Raw genomic sequence first — 16567 nt, forward strand, 5'->3', positions numbered from 1 at the left:
TCTTTTAAAGAAACTTGGAGAAAGATCCCCGCAGAAGAAGACAATACGGAAGAAACATAAGATTTACAAAGATTTATTCAGTAATTAAACTACAATTTTATTACAAAGATTTATAAAAACTGCAACCAAAGAAATTTTATTTTAAAAAATATGCAGGAGGAAGTATGCTGTATTCTGGACTGTTAAAGGCAGGAAAATATCCAGCTTGCTTGGAGAGAAATGGGAAAATCTTGAATAAGATGGAAAGTCAGCATTAACCAGGGAAAGTCGAGAGTGTGGTGCTGGAAAAGCACAGCAGGTCAGGCAGCATCCAAGGAACAGGAAAATCGACATTTTGGGCAAAAGAGGGCTTTTGCCCGAAATGTCGATTTTCCTGCTCCTTGGATGCTGCCTGACCTGCTGTGCTTTTCCAGCACCACACTCTCGACTCTAACCTCCAGCATCTGCAGTCCTCACTTTCAACGAGTTGATACTAACCAGGGAAAACCCATGGGCAGGCAGTATTACAGTGAAGCAGGATTTTAAAGTTTGAAACAGGTAAATTACTGCAGAAAAGCAAGGTAATATTGTTTAAATATTTATTGAAGAATTTCATACTTTATTACTACAATACCGATTTTCTTTTTAAACATTGATGGACAGAAAAATTACTGACATGTTGCTGCAATCAGAATGTAACAAACTTCAGCAAATAGAACCTAAATTGATGAATGCAGGAAGACGTGCCCATAGAACAGCAGATTTCAATCAGTGTTGATTGATTCAAAACAACTTTGCAGTCAAAATCATAAATAAGCACTTTGAGGAGAGATGGCAGGAGAGATCATACTTAATGACAGAGCTTCAATAAAGGGAAAGGCTAGACACACAAAGACATTAATATGACCAAGGTATCTCCTTTGAATCAGCTAACTAAGGCAATCAGAGGGGAAATCTGAGACCTCACCAACTCAGGTTTCACAGATGTCATTGGACATCCTGTTTTGTTTTAACTTGATACATCTGTGATTGTGACTATCCTATCAGACCAGATTCCGTCACTGAAGAATCAGAAGTTACAGCCTGTAAAAATGAGTCTATGTAGTGCAGCTGAAAAAAAACTGTCAAGAGCATTGGTAAGGTACATGTTATGTTGCAACACAAGGAACATAAGAGAACTGAAGATGCCTACACAATTTGCAATCCCTCTGTATCCAATATCAATCTAGTGAACCTTCACCAGACACACCAAGAGTGCACCAAGTTGATCGAGAACATGTACTTCGAGCATTTTGCAATTATAGATGATTTTTCATTGTTTGCTGGAGAGCTAGTTATTCCAGCTTCAGTTCAGGGAGTTGACTTGGCACAGGGGTGCCACCAGAGTCCAGTCAGCAAAGTAGCAGCCAGAGGCCTCTAAAGAGGTTAAAGGCGTCAAACTTTTTCGTGAAATCTGCAATTACAGAATTGTCAGGTCTAGAAATGCTCCTGTCATCACCAAAGACAGATTAGGAATCTAAAAGCCAGCTAAACTTGTAAGAAAAGCAAACACTAAGAAGGAGGATATAAAAAAGCACAAATCATTTGAGTCTGTTCAAGAATCCTTAACTGACAATGTCAGACAGCAGGACAGTCTGGTGAATAAACTGATGTCGCAGACCAGTCAGCGACAAGGATAATACTGTGTTTACAGAGCCTTCCAGGAACAAGACTGAGGATGTGGTGAACTCCAGTTCACAAGTCAAACACCTAGAGTGACTGAAGACATTCAACTGCAGCAACATATTGAGGAGATGCGCTGCAAAAGACTCCATGGAAAATTGATGATTATCCATAGATTCAGGACATTTTCCAAAAGAAGAAATTGCCTGGTCTTAAAATCCAGGCCACTGCAAAAGAAAAAATACCTGTTCAAATCAAAATAACAATTGCCTCTTCCAGAAATCTAGGCTACAGTAATGGAGAGAGAACTTCTGACAACAGAGTCAACAGTATTCCATGAAGGATATTCTTAAGATTAAATGTCAGCAGATGATGCCAGGGGGTGGCTCCATGTATCAGGAAAGAGTTTCTCTGCAGAGAAAATGCCAATGTTTAAAGTTCCTTCAGATAAAGCAATGGATCAAAGACTAGATCTACCAGGAAACAACGCCCTCCATGAAGGATCTTTGATAGATAAAAGATCCTCCAGTAGAGATGGGATCCATAGACCAGAATCATGGTCAACAGACTTCAAGTGGAATTCCCATCATTCTTTCAAACCTGAAGAGAGTGTGTTCTGGGAAAATTGTGAAAAGTCTAGACTGCCTACATTTTTGAAGTCAGATTCGGGGGTGAAGGAAATGGGTAGTGGTAAATGTAACATTGTTAGATACGTAAATGTAAACTAGTTAACTTTGGGGAAGGTCGCTTGGAGGGATATGTTGCATAATGCAATGGATCTGAAAGAGTTAATGTTTAAGTTACATTCAACTCTACTGATTTGCTGATGTCACAGGTCTTTGCCTGGAGACAATTGAGTTCTGCACAAGAACTCTGTACTGATTCCGACAGTCCTTAACAATTATACTCAGCAAGTTAATGAAAACTGAACCTGTTGCTTTCATGCAATGCACCAATGGTCCATCCTCTACCACTAATAGATAGATAAATCCTAGACTGAACATTGAAGGGATAATTGTTCCTTTCATTGATCAAGGGTTTTCTTTTTCAGGCACTTTGCATGTTGTTCCTGCTGTAACCCACTGCCTCCTTTGACTGGTTTTGTTCAATTCCACTGGGATCGTCTGTATTAACTGTTTTGTTTTTCGGATTTAATATGAAACTAAACTCTCTGAATTTTCCTCTTACCTCCACAGTTGTCCCTTCTACCCAAATTACCCCACTTGCTGCTGTGTTGAAAGGTAATCCGCTTACTAACTACTTTAAACCTATTAACATCTGCCGTGTCAATACACCATAAGCGACATCAGTGGTCCAGAGGTCAGAGAATAAACTTGGATGTAAACCATGACCTAATGTCTTAGCCGTGACAGGCTCTATGTTCTCGACAGCATTCCTGGTATTTAGAGGGGGTGTTTTAGCCTATGTGTTATCAAAATCATCCCGAATGTAGCATGGGCTGCTCATACTATTTACCAACGTTATACCAGGCATCTTTCTGGGGTCAGGATGGGACACTGCAGATGGAGGATACTTATTTTGATTGTTCTATGTATGTGGGTAATGCTAGGATTGAATGTCCAACTCTAGTTACCCTGAAGAGAGAGGAGTTGGGCTTTTGTGGTTGTAGAACCGAATATCTTTGCTCAGCCAGTCAAAGGTTAACTGGGCAGTCGGGAACGAGAGCTAGGCAGAGCCAGGTGGGTAGAGGTCAAAAATCACACAACACCAGAGTACAGTCCAACAGAGTGAGGCTCTCAAAGCTTGTGATTTCAAATAAACCTGTTGGACTATAACCTGGTATTGGGTGATTTTTGACCTTGTCCAACCCAGTCCAACACAAGCTCCTCCACGTCCCACATGGGTAGAGGCAGTAAGTTCCTCTTGCTGGGTTATTTTGGTGACCCCTAGATATCTATAGAGCAGCTTTCCTCTCATTTATTTTGGTTTTCTGGCATCAGGATGGCTCTGTATTGTTTTCAGGTTTCAATAAATGATCATTTGACAGAGTACAAGTTTCGATCGAAAAAGATGACCTGAAATCTGGCAACAAGGCAGTTGGCTAGAATGCATCAGTTTTGTGGAGAAACTGGAGAAAACATGGGTGTTCAACTTAGAACAAAGAACGTTAAGGCGGGAATTGATGAAGGTCTTGACAATCGTGAATAATTGACGCAATGTAAATACCCCCTGAAAGGAGAAATGATATCCAGTGTCAGCAAAATTGACAACGCACACTGCACAGATTTAAGATGATTGACAAAAGAGCCAAAGATGATGTGAGGAACATGATGTGCAACAAATTGTGGTCCAAAATGTATTGGCTAAAAAGTGATGAAAGCAGATTTAACAGCAGCTGTTAAGAATTGTTTAAATATTTGGAGGGGTAATAAAGATTTCAGGCTATGAAGAAAGAACAGGAATCTGGTGCAAAAATGCACTGTTTCTATCAAAGAGCCGGCAGGGACACAAGAAACTAAATGGCCTCCTTCTGTATGATTTTAAGATCCTTTTGAAGAACAAGTTTCCTTGGATTCTGCGATCTGGATTTATTCCAGTTCCAAGGGAGCAGGATAGAACTCCCCAGTCTCCCGAATAACTGCAAAGGCCTCATCTCCGGGGATTTTGGTGAAGTTTCACCTTAATTTGGTGGTTTGTTAACAGATAAACATCATACTTAATTTAGCACTAACGTATATCACCATTGCCATTAAAGGCTGAGGGATGACCACATAGAAGTTTACAAATCATGAGTGCATGGATAGGGTGAATAACCAAGGTCTTTTCTCCCAGGGTAGGGGAGTCCAAAGCTGGAGAGGTGGCATGGTGGCTCAGTGGTTAGCACTGCTACCTCACAGCGCCAGGGACCCAGGTTCACTTCCAGCCTTGGGCGACTGTCTGTGTGGAGTTTGCAAATTCTTCCTGCGTCTGCGTGGGTTTGCTCCGGTTTCTTTCCACAATTCGAGGATGTGCAAGTTAAGTAAATTGGCCATTGCTAAATTGCCCAAGTGTTCAGGGATGTTGAGTGCATTAGTCATGGATAAAATGTAGAGTAGTTGGGTCTGGGTGAGTTACTCTTCGGAGGGTCGATGTGGACTTGTTGGGCCAAAGGGCCTGTTTCCACACTGTAGGGGTTCTTTGACAGAGAGCATAATTTTAAGGTGAGAGGGCAAAGATTTAAAATGGACCTAAAGGGCAACATTTTCATGCAGAGGATGGTGAAAATATGGAATGAGCTGCCAGAGGAAGTGGTGGAGGATGGTAGAATTACGACACTTAAAAGGTATCTGGATGAGTACTTGAATAGGAAGGGTTTAGGGGGATATAGGCCAAATGCTGGAAAATGGGACTGGATTAATTTTAGACACATAGTCGGCAGGATGAGTTGGACAAAAGGTCTGTTCGCATGCTACAAAGATTCATTGGTGTTGAATGTGGAAATGTCAGCTTTTTAAGACAGGTTATACTTCTCTGAGATTGAAACTAAGAGGGGTTGTGGGGTCATGGGGAAAGTAAAAGCAATTTTAATCTGTGCCTAGCCCGTGTTACACTTAACCAGGGATGCAGTTGAAATTAACACTAGGTACAAACCCTACAAAGTGAACCTTTTTCCAACACTGACATTAATGACACAAGTTTTGAAGAGTCCTAGTTTTGTATAGTCTTGGCATTAACATTGATTGTGAAAGAATAATGATTTTTTAAAAATTACTGTCACCAAACTGAATTCACCTTCTCACTCCATTTCTTCCTTGTCCACCAACACGATGCAAAAAATGAGGGTTAAGAGAGTGGATTTACAAGGCATCTTCCAATCTGCGCTTGCCATCTTAGACATCAAGAACACCATCTGAAGTCATGGTTTGGAGATGCCGGTGTTGGACTGGGGTGTACAAAGTTAAAAATCACACAACACCAGGTTATAGCCCAACACGTTTAATTGGAAGCACACTAGCTTTTGGAGCGACGCTCCTTCACCTGATGAAGGAACATCACTCCGAAAGCTAGTGTGCTTCCAATTAAACCTGTTGGACTATAACCTGGTGCTGTGTGATTTTTAACCATCTGAAGTAGTTGAGAGACTCTCTCAGCCTCTATAAAATGCAACATAAATCAAAGAAAGTTCTTTGTGATTTTTGTTTCGTTCTCCATATGTTATTTTAAAAAAAGGGAATTTATCCTCACTTAAAGATATTACATTAAGATTGCCAGATCTAATGCAGATCCCTCTGGCCTCTGATGCAAAATATCAGCAACATTCACTCTCAGCCACCATGACAACTGACAAGGGAGAGTTGGTTGTCTGATGTAGCCAGTGACTCATTATCGTGGAACATGCTCAGCCTGTCTGCCGCACTCTCATTCACAGTTTCTTGTTGAGGACTCAACCATGTCGATAACGAATAATGTAATACATTCACTCACAACAATATCATCCCCTGCTACATTACGACCTGTGGTGTAATGCGCATCCTGTAGGATCCCGTTTTGACATTTTCATTCATGGAATAGAGCCCCCACTGGCAAGACACTGTTGCCCATCTTTATCTGCCCTTGACCTAGGAGTATTTCAGAGGATATTTAGGAATTAGTCACTTTTGTTGTGTCTGGAGTCATATCTCCGCCAGACCAGGTAAGAACCTAAAGGAAATGAATGAACCTAATGGGTTTTTATCTCCACCAATAGAGGTTACATGATCAGCATTAGGTTTATTTTTAATCCAGAATTTTTTAATTGAATTAACTTTAATTGTTTACCATGGTGGGATTTGAATCTGTTTCTCCAGAATATTAGCATGGGGTTCTGAGTTATTGCTATAACCTTACCCTGGAGGATTGAATCACCACAAGCCAAACATTAAGCCCATCGTTGTGGGACTGCAGTACAATTCTTTCAGAAAACAATAGTTTCAAGTTTGTGGCTTGCTTTTCTCTATTATTGCCAACTCCATGACACAGGAGGCACCCATGCTTTCTCTAAATGACAGCACCTGAGAAGCTCCCAAGACTGTCCAGAGTGTTCAACTTTGGCACTAGTTAAGCTCAATTGGGAGTTCAGAGCTTGGGATCTAAGGGAGCATCTGACAAGGCCTGACGCTGTCTCAGACTTACTGCAGTGCTCCAGTGAAGCTCAGCACAAGCTGAAAGAACAGCACCTCATTTCTCTCGGGAACTCTACAGCCTCTGGACTCAATATCAAATTCAACAAGGCTTGAACACCCTCCCCACACTTTCTCCCACCCCCCATGCTCCAGGCCTTATTATCACAAGGCCTGCTATTCCACACAATACATTGGTAACCTCTGATAGTCCCCACCAGCAACTATTCATTCTCTTAGGCTGACCGTTAGCCACTCAAAGAATAAAAGGACCAAGAATATTTACAGCCCAGGAACAATACTCCTTTGACTGTCCAATTGTTTATCTTCTTCTATGGCCTGAATCTCCACCTATCATTTACTCCTTATCCCCTCCTCCCACCCTATCTTCTGCATAAAAAACAATTTTTTCCTAGACCCTATCAGTTCTAAAGAAAGATCACTGGACCCGAAACGTTATCTCTGATTTCTCTTCACAGATGCTGCCAGACCTGTTGAGCTTTTCCAGCAATTTCTTTTCCTATTTCCGTTCTTACATTTTCACTTTACAAGGTAACATGTTCAAAGAACATGACTAAATTTCTGGCATTTGCCTCAGGCTTAACTCATGCATCAGCTGTAGGTGTGCTCTGTAAAGGAAATCGAATGATAACTTATTAACTTCTTTGATATGGTGATGGTCTCATTGCATTGTACAAAGTGCCTTTGAACACAGTCTGAAAATTCCTTGGATGACAAGTTTGAACATTTTGCAGATCTATATAAATTTTCCTCCAGGTGATTAGAAATGCAGATATAATTATTTGGTAGCACAAACCCTAAACATTAGTGAAAAACAACATGAAGTCAAAACTTCTCATCTTATACACATCAGGCTTGAAGTGCAAGAAAAACAACTTTAGATAGGAAAGAGCAATATTTAAGCCAAGTTTGAATTTTAACAGTTAACTAGAACAGTAAATAGTTCCTGCTGGACTTTCATGTTAGCCTCAACCCAATCATTTCCTTTAATGTAAGGTAGTTTGGGCTTATGAAAGCTGAGTGATGCTTTAATTCATTTGGTTTTACAAGGTTGGATTTGATTAATTTTTAAAAGTTGGAATGAAATTTGGTTTGAGAGTGGCAGTGGATAATGGGAGATGTTGTATTGACAGCCCATCCCACCCTGCGCCAGTTTACTGCCCATGGAAGATGAAATGGGAATGTACAACAAGCTGCCATTTCTCTGTCTGGTTTATGGTACCCAACAAGAGGAACTTCACTCCTGTTGAGTTGTGCATAAGTGTCTGCACCCAATAACTGTTTGTGGTCTCATAAGAGTTTGCCGAAACACTGAATGTTTCCAGAATTCTCTGTTGTTGTTATTTTGCTTTGGATGGTAATATTTAGCTTTGATTTTAAAAGTTTGAATTAAGTTTCCATTGAAGAGGTTGAGTTTTGCTTTCATTTAGAAAGCTTGGTTGACCTATTTTGAAGTTTGGACAGTTGGGTTGACTTGACATGGCTTGATTTGGTTTGGTTTTGTAATGTTGGGTTAATTCAATGGGGTTGATTTTGTTTGATTAGTTTGGGGGAATTAGTTGTGGATATTTGGCTGTAATTGGGGAGATTTGGCTAAGCTTAATGACGTGACTTATTGTAGATCGTCCTGATCCTCCCCGAGATCTGGAACTGACGGATCCAGCTGATCGAAGTATAAGATTGACATGGATTCCTGGCGATGACAACAACAGTCCAATTACAGGTACAAAATGAACATCTGTGGGAAACAAACTACCAGAATGATCTTCATGTTCCTCCTTATCATTTTGTGTGGTACCTAAACCATTTGAAAAGCATCATTGTCTTGAATGTTCCTTGAATTCATATCCCTTCTCACAGCATACACTTGTTGACTTATTGAATTACTACTCGTTTTCAGCATTATTATACTCGTGCCTAATGTCCTGAAATTCTGAGTGTGATTCTCTGAGATTCATGAAGTTGTTACAACTTGGAAGAAGTCCATTATGCGAGAGTGTCGTGCTGGAAAAGCACAGCAGGTCAGGAGCAGGAGAATTGATGTATCAGGGGTAAGCCCTTCATCAGGAATCAGGCTCATTCCTGATGAAGGGCTTATGCCCAAAACCTTGATTCTCCTGCTCCTCAGATGCCACCTGACCTGCTGTGTTTTTCCAGCATCACACTCTTGGCTCTAATCTCCAGCATCTGCAGTCCTCACTTTCTCCTAGAAGTCCATTATGCCTATCATCTGAATGCTGGCTCTCTGTAGACTAACCTGGCTTGTCCTATTTTCCTGTTTCACCTTACACAGCTGTAGAAATAATTTCCCCCTTGTGTCCATCACATTTCATTTTGACATCATTGACTATCCATGAGCCCACTATCCTTTGTCAATACTGAGTTCCTGGACATTAACAATCAATGTGTAAAACTGTTCTTCCTCACATTTATCCAACATCTCTTACCCAAAATCTTAAATCTGTCCTCTCATCCTTGTTAAACTAAACAAAGCAGCCTTTCTTTGACTATTTTGTCTAATCTGCATTATAACCCTGTACACTGCACGTGTTTTAGATTAGGTTCCCCATAGTGTGGAAACAGGCCGTTCAGCCCAACAAGTCCACACCGACCCTCCAAACAGCAACCCACCCAGACCCGTTCCCCTACACCTAACTCTATGGGCAATTTAGCATGGCCAATTCACCTAACTTGCACATTTTTGGACTGTGGGAGGAAACCGGAGCACCCGGAGGAAACCCACGCAGACAAGGGGAGAATGTGCAAACTCCACACAGACAGTTGCCTGAGGCAGGAATTGAACCCGGGTCTCTGGCACTGTGAGGCAACAGTACTAACCACTGTGCCACCTTGATCAAATCCCTCATCAGTCTCCTTTAATCCAAGGACAATAATCCCAGCTTCTCTAAACCAACCCTGCTACCTGGGAAAGGGTGAAAAAGAACAACTTTCACAGCCATACAGTTCCAATTGCTCAGGAAGCTAAGAGACAATTTTGAAAATCCCCTCTCACATAGATTGCCTGCATCTTGATTCCAGACCTATGATCATTGCTGCTGTTGGAACATTTACCAGCTCTCAACCAACATTGATTCTACTGGGGCTGATGAGTGCAGCTTTGGCAGAATTCACAGAGTAACCTAGGAAGTCACTTAAACATCCTTGCACCCATTTGACGTGGTGTACCAGGTAAAAGATTCTCCTCTTTGTCCTGACTAGAATTCTCTGATTTCTGGGAGAGTGAGATATCTGCGCTGAGCTTCAAAGTTCTGGCAGGAGGCAGACCCTTGCTCCACTGTGCCCTGACTCGGGAGTCTCATTTTTCATCAAGGACAATGAGAAAACTGTCTTAACAAGGATGCAAAGAAGTTAGCAGATTTGCTCTTTATTGAAGGCTTTAATGAAATCTGTTATCCAAGTTTGCTCGGAAACAAGCCAGGGAAGGTATCAGATCTTGTGGTGGGAGAGCATTTTGGTGATAGTGACCACAACTGCCTCACATTCTACATAGCTATGGAGAAGGAGAGGATAAGGCAAAATGTGAGGATATTTAATTGGTGATGACGAAACTATGATGCAATTAGACATGAGTTAGGAAGCATGGATTGGGAGCAATTGTTCCATGGTAAAGGCACTATAGGCATGTGAAGACTGTTTAAGGAACAGTTGTTGTGAGTGATGAATAAATATGTCCCTCTGAGACAGGCAAGAAGGGGTAAGATAAAGGAACCTTGGATGATGAGAGCAGTGGAGCGTCTCGCCAAAAGGAAGAAGGTAGCTTACATAAGGTGGAGGAAGCTAGGGTCAAGCTCAGCTCTAGAGGAAGGCAAGGAAGGAGCTCAAAATGGTTTGAGGAGAGTCAGGAGGGGGCACGAGAAAGGCTTGGCAGAATGGATTAGGGAGAACACAAAGGCATTTTACACTTATGTGAGGAATAAGAGAATGGTCAAAGAAAGAGTAGGGCCGATCAGGGATAGCATAGGGAACTTGTGTGTGGAGTCTGAGGAGGTAGGGGAAGCCCTAAATGAGTTTTTTGCTTCTGTCTTTATGAAAGAAACAAACTTTGTAGTGAATGAAACCTTTGAAGAGCAGGTCTGCATGCTGGAATGGATAGAGATAGAGGAAGCTGATGTGCTGAAAATTTTGTCAAACATTAAGATTGATAAGTCGCCAGGCCCGGATCAGATTTGTCCTCGGCTGCTTTGGGAAACGAGAAATGCGATTGCTTCGCCATTTGCGAAGATCTTTGCATCCTCGCTCTCCACTAGAGTCGTACCTGAGGACTGGAGAGAGGCAAATGTAATTCCTCTCTTCAAGAAAGGAAATAGGGAAATCCCCAGCAATTACAGACCAGTCAGTCTCACGTCTGTCGTCTGCAAGGTGTTAGAAAGGATTCTGAGGGATAGGATTTATGACCATCTGGAAAAGCATGACTTGATTAAATGCAGTCAACACATCTTTGTGAGGGGCAGATCACGCCTCACAAACCTTATCGAGTTCTGTGAGGATGTGACTAGAAAAGCTGATGAGGGTCGAGCTGTGGATGTAGTGTATATGGACTTCAGCAAGACATTTGATAAGGTTCCCCATGGTAGGCACATTCAGAAGGTCAGGAGGAATGGAATACGGGGGAACTTAGCTGTCTGGATACAGAATTGGCTGGCCAACAGAAGACAGTGAGTGGTAGTAGAAGGAAAATATTCTGCCTGGAAGTCTGTGGTGAGTGGTGTTCCACAGGGCTCTGTTCTTGGGCCTCTACTGTTTGTAATTTTTATTAATGACTTGGATGAGGGGATTGAAGGATGGGTCAGCAAGTTTGCAGATGACACAAAGGTTGGAGGTGTCGTTGACAGTATAGAGTGCTGTTGTAGGTGGCAGTGGGGCATTGACAGGATGCAGAGATGGGCTGAGAGGTGGCAGATGGAGTTCAACCTGGATAAATGCGAGGTGATGCATTTTGGAAGGTCGAATTTGAAAGCTGAGTACAGGATTAAGGATAGGATTTTTGGCAGTGTGGAGGAACAGAGGGATCTTGGTGTGCAGGTACATAGATCCCTTAAAATGGCCACCCAAGTGGACAGGGTTGTTAAGAAAGCATATGGTGTTTTGGCTTTCATTAACAGGGGGATTGAGTTTAAGAGCCTTGAGATCCTGTCGCAGCCCTATAAAACTTTGGTAAGACCGCACTTGGAATACTGTGTCCAGCCCTATTATAGGAAAGATGTGGATGCTTTGGAGAGGGTTCAGAGGAGATTTACCAGGATGCTGCCTGGACTGGAGGGTTTATCTTATGAAGAGATGTTGACTGAGCTCGGACTTTTTTCATTGGAGAAAAGGAGGAGGAGAGGGGACCTAATTGAGGTATACAAGATAATGAGAGGCATCGATAGAGTGGATAGCCAGAGACTATTTCCCAGGGCAGAAATGACTAACGAGGGGTCATAGTTTTAAGCTGTTTGGAGGAAAGTATAGAGGGGATGTTAAAGACGGGTTCTTTACACAGAGAGTTGAGAGAGCATGGAATGCGTTGCCAGCAGCAGCTGTGGAAGCAAGGTCATTGGGGACATTTAAGAGACTGCTGGACATGCATATGGTCACAGAAATTTGAGGGTGCATACACGAGGATCAGTGGTCGGCACAACATCGTGGGCTGAAGGGCCTGTTCTGTGCTATACTGTTCTATGTTCTATGTTCTATGTTCTAAGTGGTCTTGTTATTTCTCCCCCTTTACAGAGTTCATTGTGCAGTTTGAAGAGAACAGGTTTCAGCCGAGAAAGTGGCACAATTTGACCCGAATCTCAGGCAGCATCAACTCTGCTGTATTGCAGCTCTCTCCATATGTTAACTACCAGTTCCGGGTGATAGCGGTGAATGAAGTTGGAGAAGGTGCCCCCAGTTTGCCTTCTGAACGTTATCAAACAACTGGAACAGGTGATAGTCCAAACTTGACTGTTCTGTCTTGTGTTTTTGATGATGTAACTCAACACCTTTACAATGTGACATCGAAGCTAGGAGCAGAGGAGGCAGCTCAGCCCTTTGAGCCTGTTCCACCATTCAATATGATCATGGCTGGTACTCTATCTCAATGTCATACTCCCTCTATGCCCTGTGATGCCTCTCTTTCTTGAATATATTCACAGCCTCCTATCATAGAATCCCAACTGTGTGGAAGCAGGCCCTTTGGCCCAACAAATCCACAATGTCCTCCGAAGAGAATCCCACCCAGATCCATTCCCCTACCCTATTACTTTATATTTCCCCTGACTAATGCACCTAACTTAGGCATCCCTGAACACTATGGCCAATTCACCTGACCTGTACATCTTTGGATTGTGGCAGAAAACCAGAGCATTCAGAGGAAACGCACACAGACACAGGGAGAACATGCAAGCTCCACACAGACAGTTGCCCGAGGGTGGAATCGAACCCAGTCCATGGTGCTGTGAGGCACTAGTGCTAACCACTGTGCTGCCCACTCCTATGGGAGTGAATTACTCAGGCTCACCACTGTCTGACTGAAGAGATGTTTCCTAAATCCTAAATGGCCTGTCCTGTATCCTGAGACTGTGACCCCTGATTCTGGACTCCTCAATCAGGAAAAACTTCCTCCCTGCACTTGGTCGGTAGAGACCTGTTAGAATTTTAGTTGGCTGGACAGTTGGTTTGTGATGCAGAGCGATTCCAACAGCATGGGTTCAATTCCAACACCGGCTGAGGTGACCATGAAGGACTGTCTTTCTCAACCTTTCCCCTTGCCTGAGATGCAGTGACCCTCAGGTTAAACCACCACCAATCGTCTTTCTGTCTAATGCAATCATGTTTCACATGAACTGGTTGGACCAAAGGGTCTGTTTTTGTGCTGTATGACTCTATGACTATGGTGGCTTTATCATACAATCTGACAATCGGATCTGCCCTGTGCATGGATCTTATCCTCGGTGAATAATCGGTTACTTATATTTTGGTTGTCTGATGCATTACTCCCTTTTATTTCACTTGGGAAAATTGTTTTGGCCACGTGACAGGAAATTATACTTTTAATTTCGTGAGGCTGGCACCAAGCAAACTACCCCATATTGGGAATCACTCCCCTCAGCCTGGTTCGCTTAATGTTTGAGACATGTTTGAGATGGATAGAATACTTGGTAGGTTTGCCAATTCTGAGTTAGATGTATTCCGAGAGATCAAATGATATAACCTTACTCTTCCTATTCACCTTGACCTCTTGTTATTGGTTGATTAGTATGTCTATCCTTATGGCAATCATCTTCCCATCATCAACCCCTTTCACTCAAAAGAGGGGTGATTACATTTTACTGTGGACTTCAGGACCTGGGCTGCAGGACTGAACTGGGGGTCAAAATCTAGCAACTGTAAGCAGTAGCTCTGACTTTGCCACAGAAAACCTCCCCATTGGTTTCCAGTGGCCAGCAGTTCAATGAAGGACACCAGAAGGTCTCAGAGGTGTGCATTTTAGCCTCAGCAACCCCATCAAGACAGGTGGGCTTCACTGAGGTTGCAAAGTTCTGACTTTTGTGACTGAATTTGATGTTTCTTGATGGACAAATTGGATTTTTGTCTATAAGGATGATATGTTTGCAACTAATAAACAGAAGTTTCCAAAGTGAATGGTAAAGAAGCATTTCTTTATGCCTCTATGATTTTTTTCTCTTCTGGGTTGTATCCAAAGCAATGCTTAAGAGGTCAACCTCTATTCCCTGGACACTGCAGGGCAGGTCCAGAGGGTTGGTAACTCTAATTCCTGATATGGCCCCATTTGAATTACAAAACTGATTTATCGTGGGTAGTGTTTCTGCGTTTTGAAGTTCATCAGTCCTTTCTTCATATCCGTTCTCAGGTGGATCCGCAGTGAGTGTCAAGGATGTTTAGAGCTGACACTGACTAATGTTTGAGAGTATTATCAGCATTTATAATCTGAGCGATCAGTTTGTTGACGTTTAGCATTGAAAGTTCCACATTACTTTGATCAATTGAAAATTCACCGGAGCTGCAACTTCAGCACCATGGACAGGGAAATGGTCTTAGAGCAAATTTGCAGGCACTAAACTCAAGAGCTGGCAAACAGGCAAAACGCTGAAGATTGCAGAGCTGAACAGGAGAGAGAAAGAGCTGTTGTTTTTGTATTTTCATGCTTTTTCTTTTAGATAGGCTGTGAAATTTCCTACAGGCTGAGGAACAGGATGATGCGTGCAGGCTCCTTCTCTGTATTAGCACATTCGGCCGTTACTCCCAAATCAGAAGATAAGAAATAGGAGCAGGGGCATTTCAGAAACACTCGCCACTCTCTCTCGCCCGTCGTACCTGGGCTGATTTCTGCCTTGACTCCACAGTCTTGTCCCATCTCTTTTTTGATACTTTTGCAGTAACTCTTCCCCCTCTTTGGCATTCCGATAATCACTATCCCACTTTAGTTTTAATTTAATTGAAGTCTTCATTCAAGTTGTTAGCCTGCCATGGGATTTGAACTCACATTCTCTAGTTGGCTAACCCTGTGGCACAACCTTTAGACCATAGATGTAGGAGCATAATGAGGCCATTCAGCCCAATGAGTAGACTCCATGATTTGATCATGGTTGATATATTTCTGAACCCTATTCTCCTGCCTTCTCTCTGTAACCTTTAATCTCCAAGAATCTTGTTTTTCTTAAATAGACTGAACACCTTGGCCCCTAGAATCTTTGTGGCAGTGAGATCCACAGGTTCACCACTCTCTGATTGCTGAAATGCCTCCTCGTTTCCATTCTAAAGGATCGCCCCTGCTGTCTGAGCCTGTGCCCTAGGGTCCCAGTCTCTCATATTAGTGGAAACATACTCTCCACATCCACTCTATCCAGGCCTCTCAGGATATTCTGTAAGTTTTAATCAGATCCCCCCTCATCCTTATAAACTCCATTATGTGCAGATCCAGAGTCCTCAACCACTCCTCATAGGACAAACCCTTCGTCCTTGAGATCATTCTTGTAAACTTCTTCTGGACCTCACCCCTTGAGGAAGCCCTGCTGACTCATCCCTATTTTACCATGCACTTCCAAGCACTTTCCAACCTCATCCTTTATTCAATGGTGGGAGGATTTATGGGCTTTGACAAGCTATGAAGGCTCACCAGGTCGAATGGCTCAGTTGGTGTCAGCCCTGAAATTGGAAGAGGAGCTCCAATATCCATCCCAGTAGGTTGTGAATCCTGCCCCTTCTGATTTTGAGGGGCAACACGAACCAACAAACTAAGAGCTTGTACATCAATCGAAAATGATTGGTCGCGTTGGTTGGACCAAGGGGTCAGTCTCCATGCTGTGCATCTCTATGACTCTGTGTTGAGAGGAATGCATACTACAAAGCAATTGAAAATATTGAAGCTATGGAATGGTTGACATAATTTGCCTTCATACAGCAGTACAAAGCTCACCCACTCTGTCTTTTGTTTACACACTTGCAAAAGGTGTCAAGACCTTTGCATTAATTGCTCCAGTAGACACAGTACTAGAATTCTCTGAGTTCAACGAAACGGTTTGTAACATCATCACTTTGTGTTTTCCAGCTCCAGAACTCAATCCATCTGATGTTAGAGGGGCAGGAATATCAAAATCAAGCATGCAAATCAGTTGGACGGTGAGCACAGTTTATCCTGTTATTTCATTCATCTCTTAAAAAGCCTCTTGTTAACTGCTGACCCAGGAACGCAGTGAAGGAAGTTGTTGAATTGTGAACTGAGATGTCCAAGAGGAGCTAAATAATTTAACAAGGAGGCTCACTCAGAGATAGATAACTAGCTGTGAACACAGGCTAGG

At 42.5% G+C, this 16567-nt stretch overlaps 1 protein-coding gene across 13 annotated transcripts in view; it reads left to right on the forward strand.

The window, feature by feature from the left end:
• Positions 1 to 16567, forward strand: part of nfasca (neurofascin homolog (chicken) a) — a 306806-nt gene that overhangs the window by 234758 nt on the left and 55481 nt on the right. For 10 of the 13 annotated variants that reach the window (XM_072563836.1, XM_072563841.1, XM_072563844.1 and 7 more), the window contains 4 exons: positions 2838 to 2882; positions 8383 to 8484; positions 12495 to 12692; positions 16318 to 16388. In XM_072563836.1, coding sequence (XP_072419937.1) covers positions 2838 to 2882; positions 8383 to 8484; positions 12495 to 12692; positions 16318 to 16388 — 416 coding nt within the window. The remainder of the gene's footprint in view (positions 1 to 2837; positions 2883 to 8382; positions 8485 to 12494; positions 12693 to 16317; positions 16389 to 16567) is intronic. The other 3 variants (XM_072563843.1, XM_072563846.1, XM_072563848.1) reach the window with 1 other exon arrangement.

Source organism: Chiloscyllium punctatum, chromosome 45, assembly GCF_047496795.1.
Source record: "Chiloscyllium punctatum isolate Juve2018m chromosome 45, sChiPun1.3, whole genome shotgun sequence".
In the NCBI taxonomy this organism is placed as follows: Eukaryota; Metazoa; Chordata; class Chondrichthyes; order Orectolobiformes; family Hemiscylliidae; genus Chiloscyllium; species Chiloscyllium punctatum.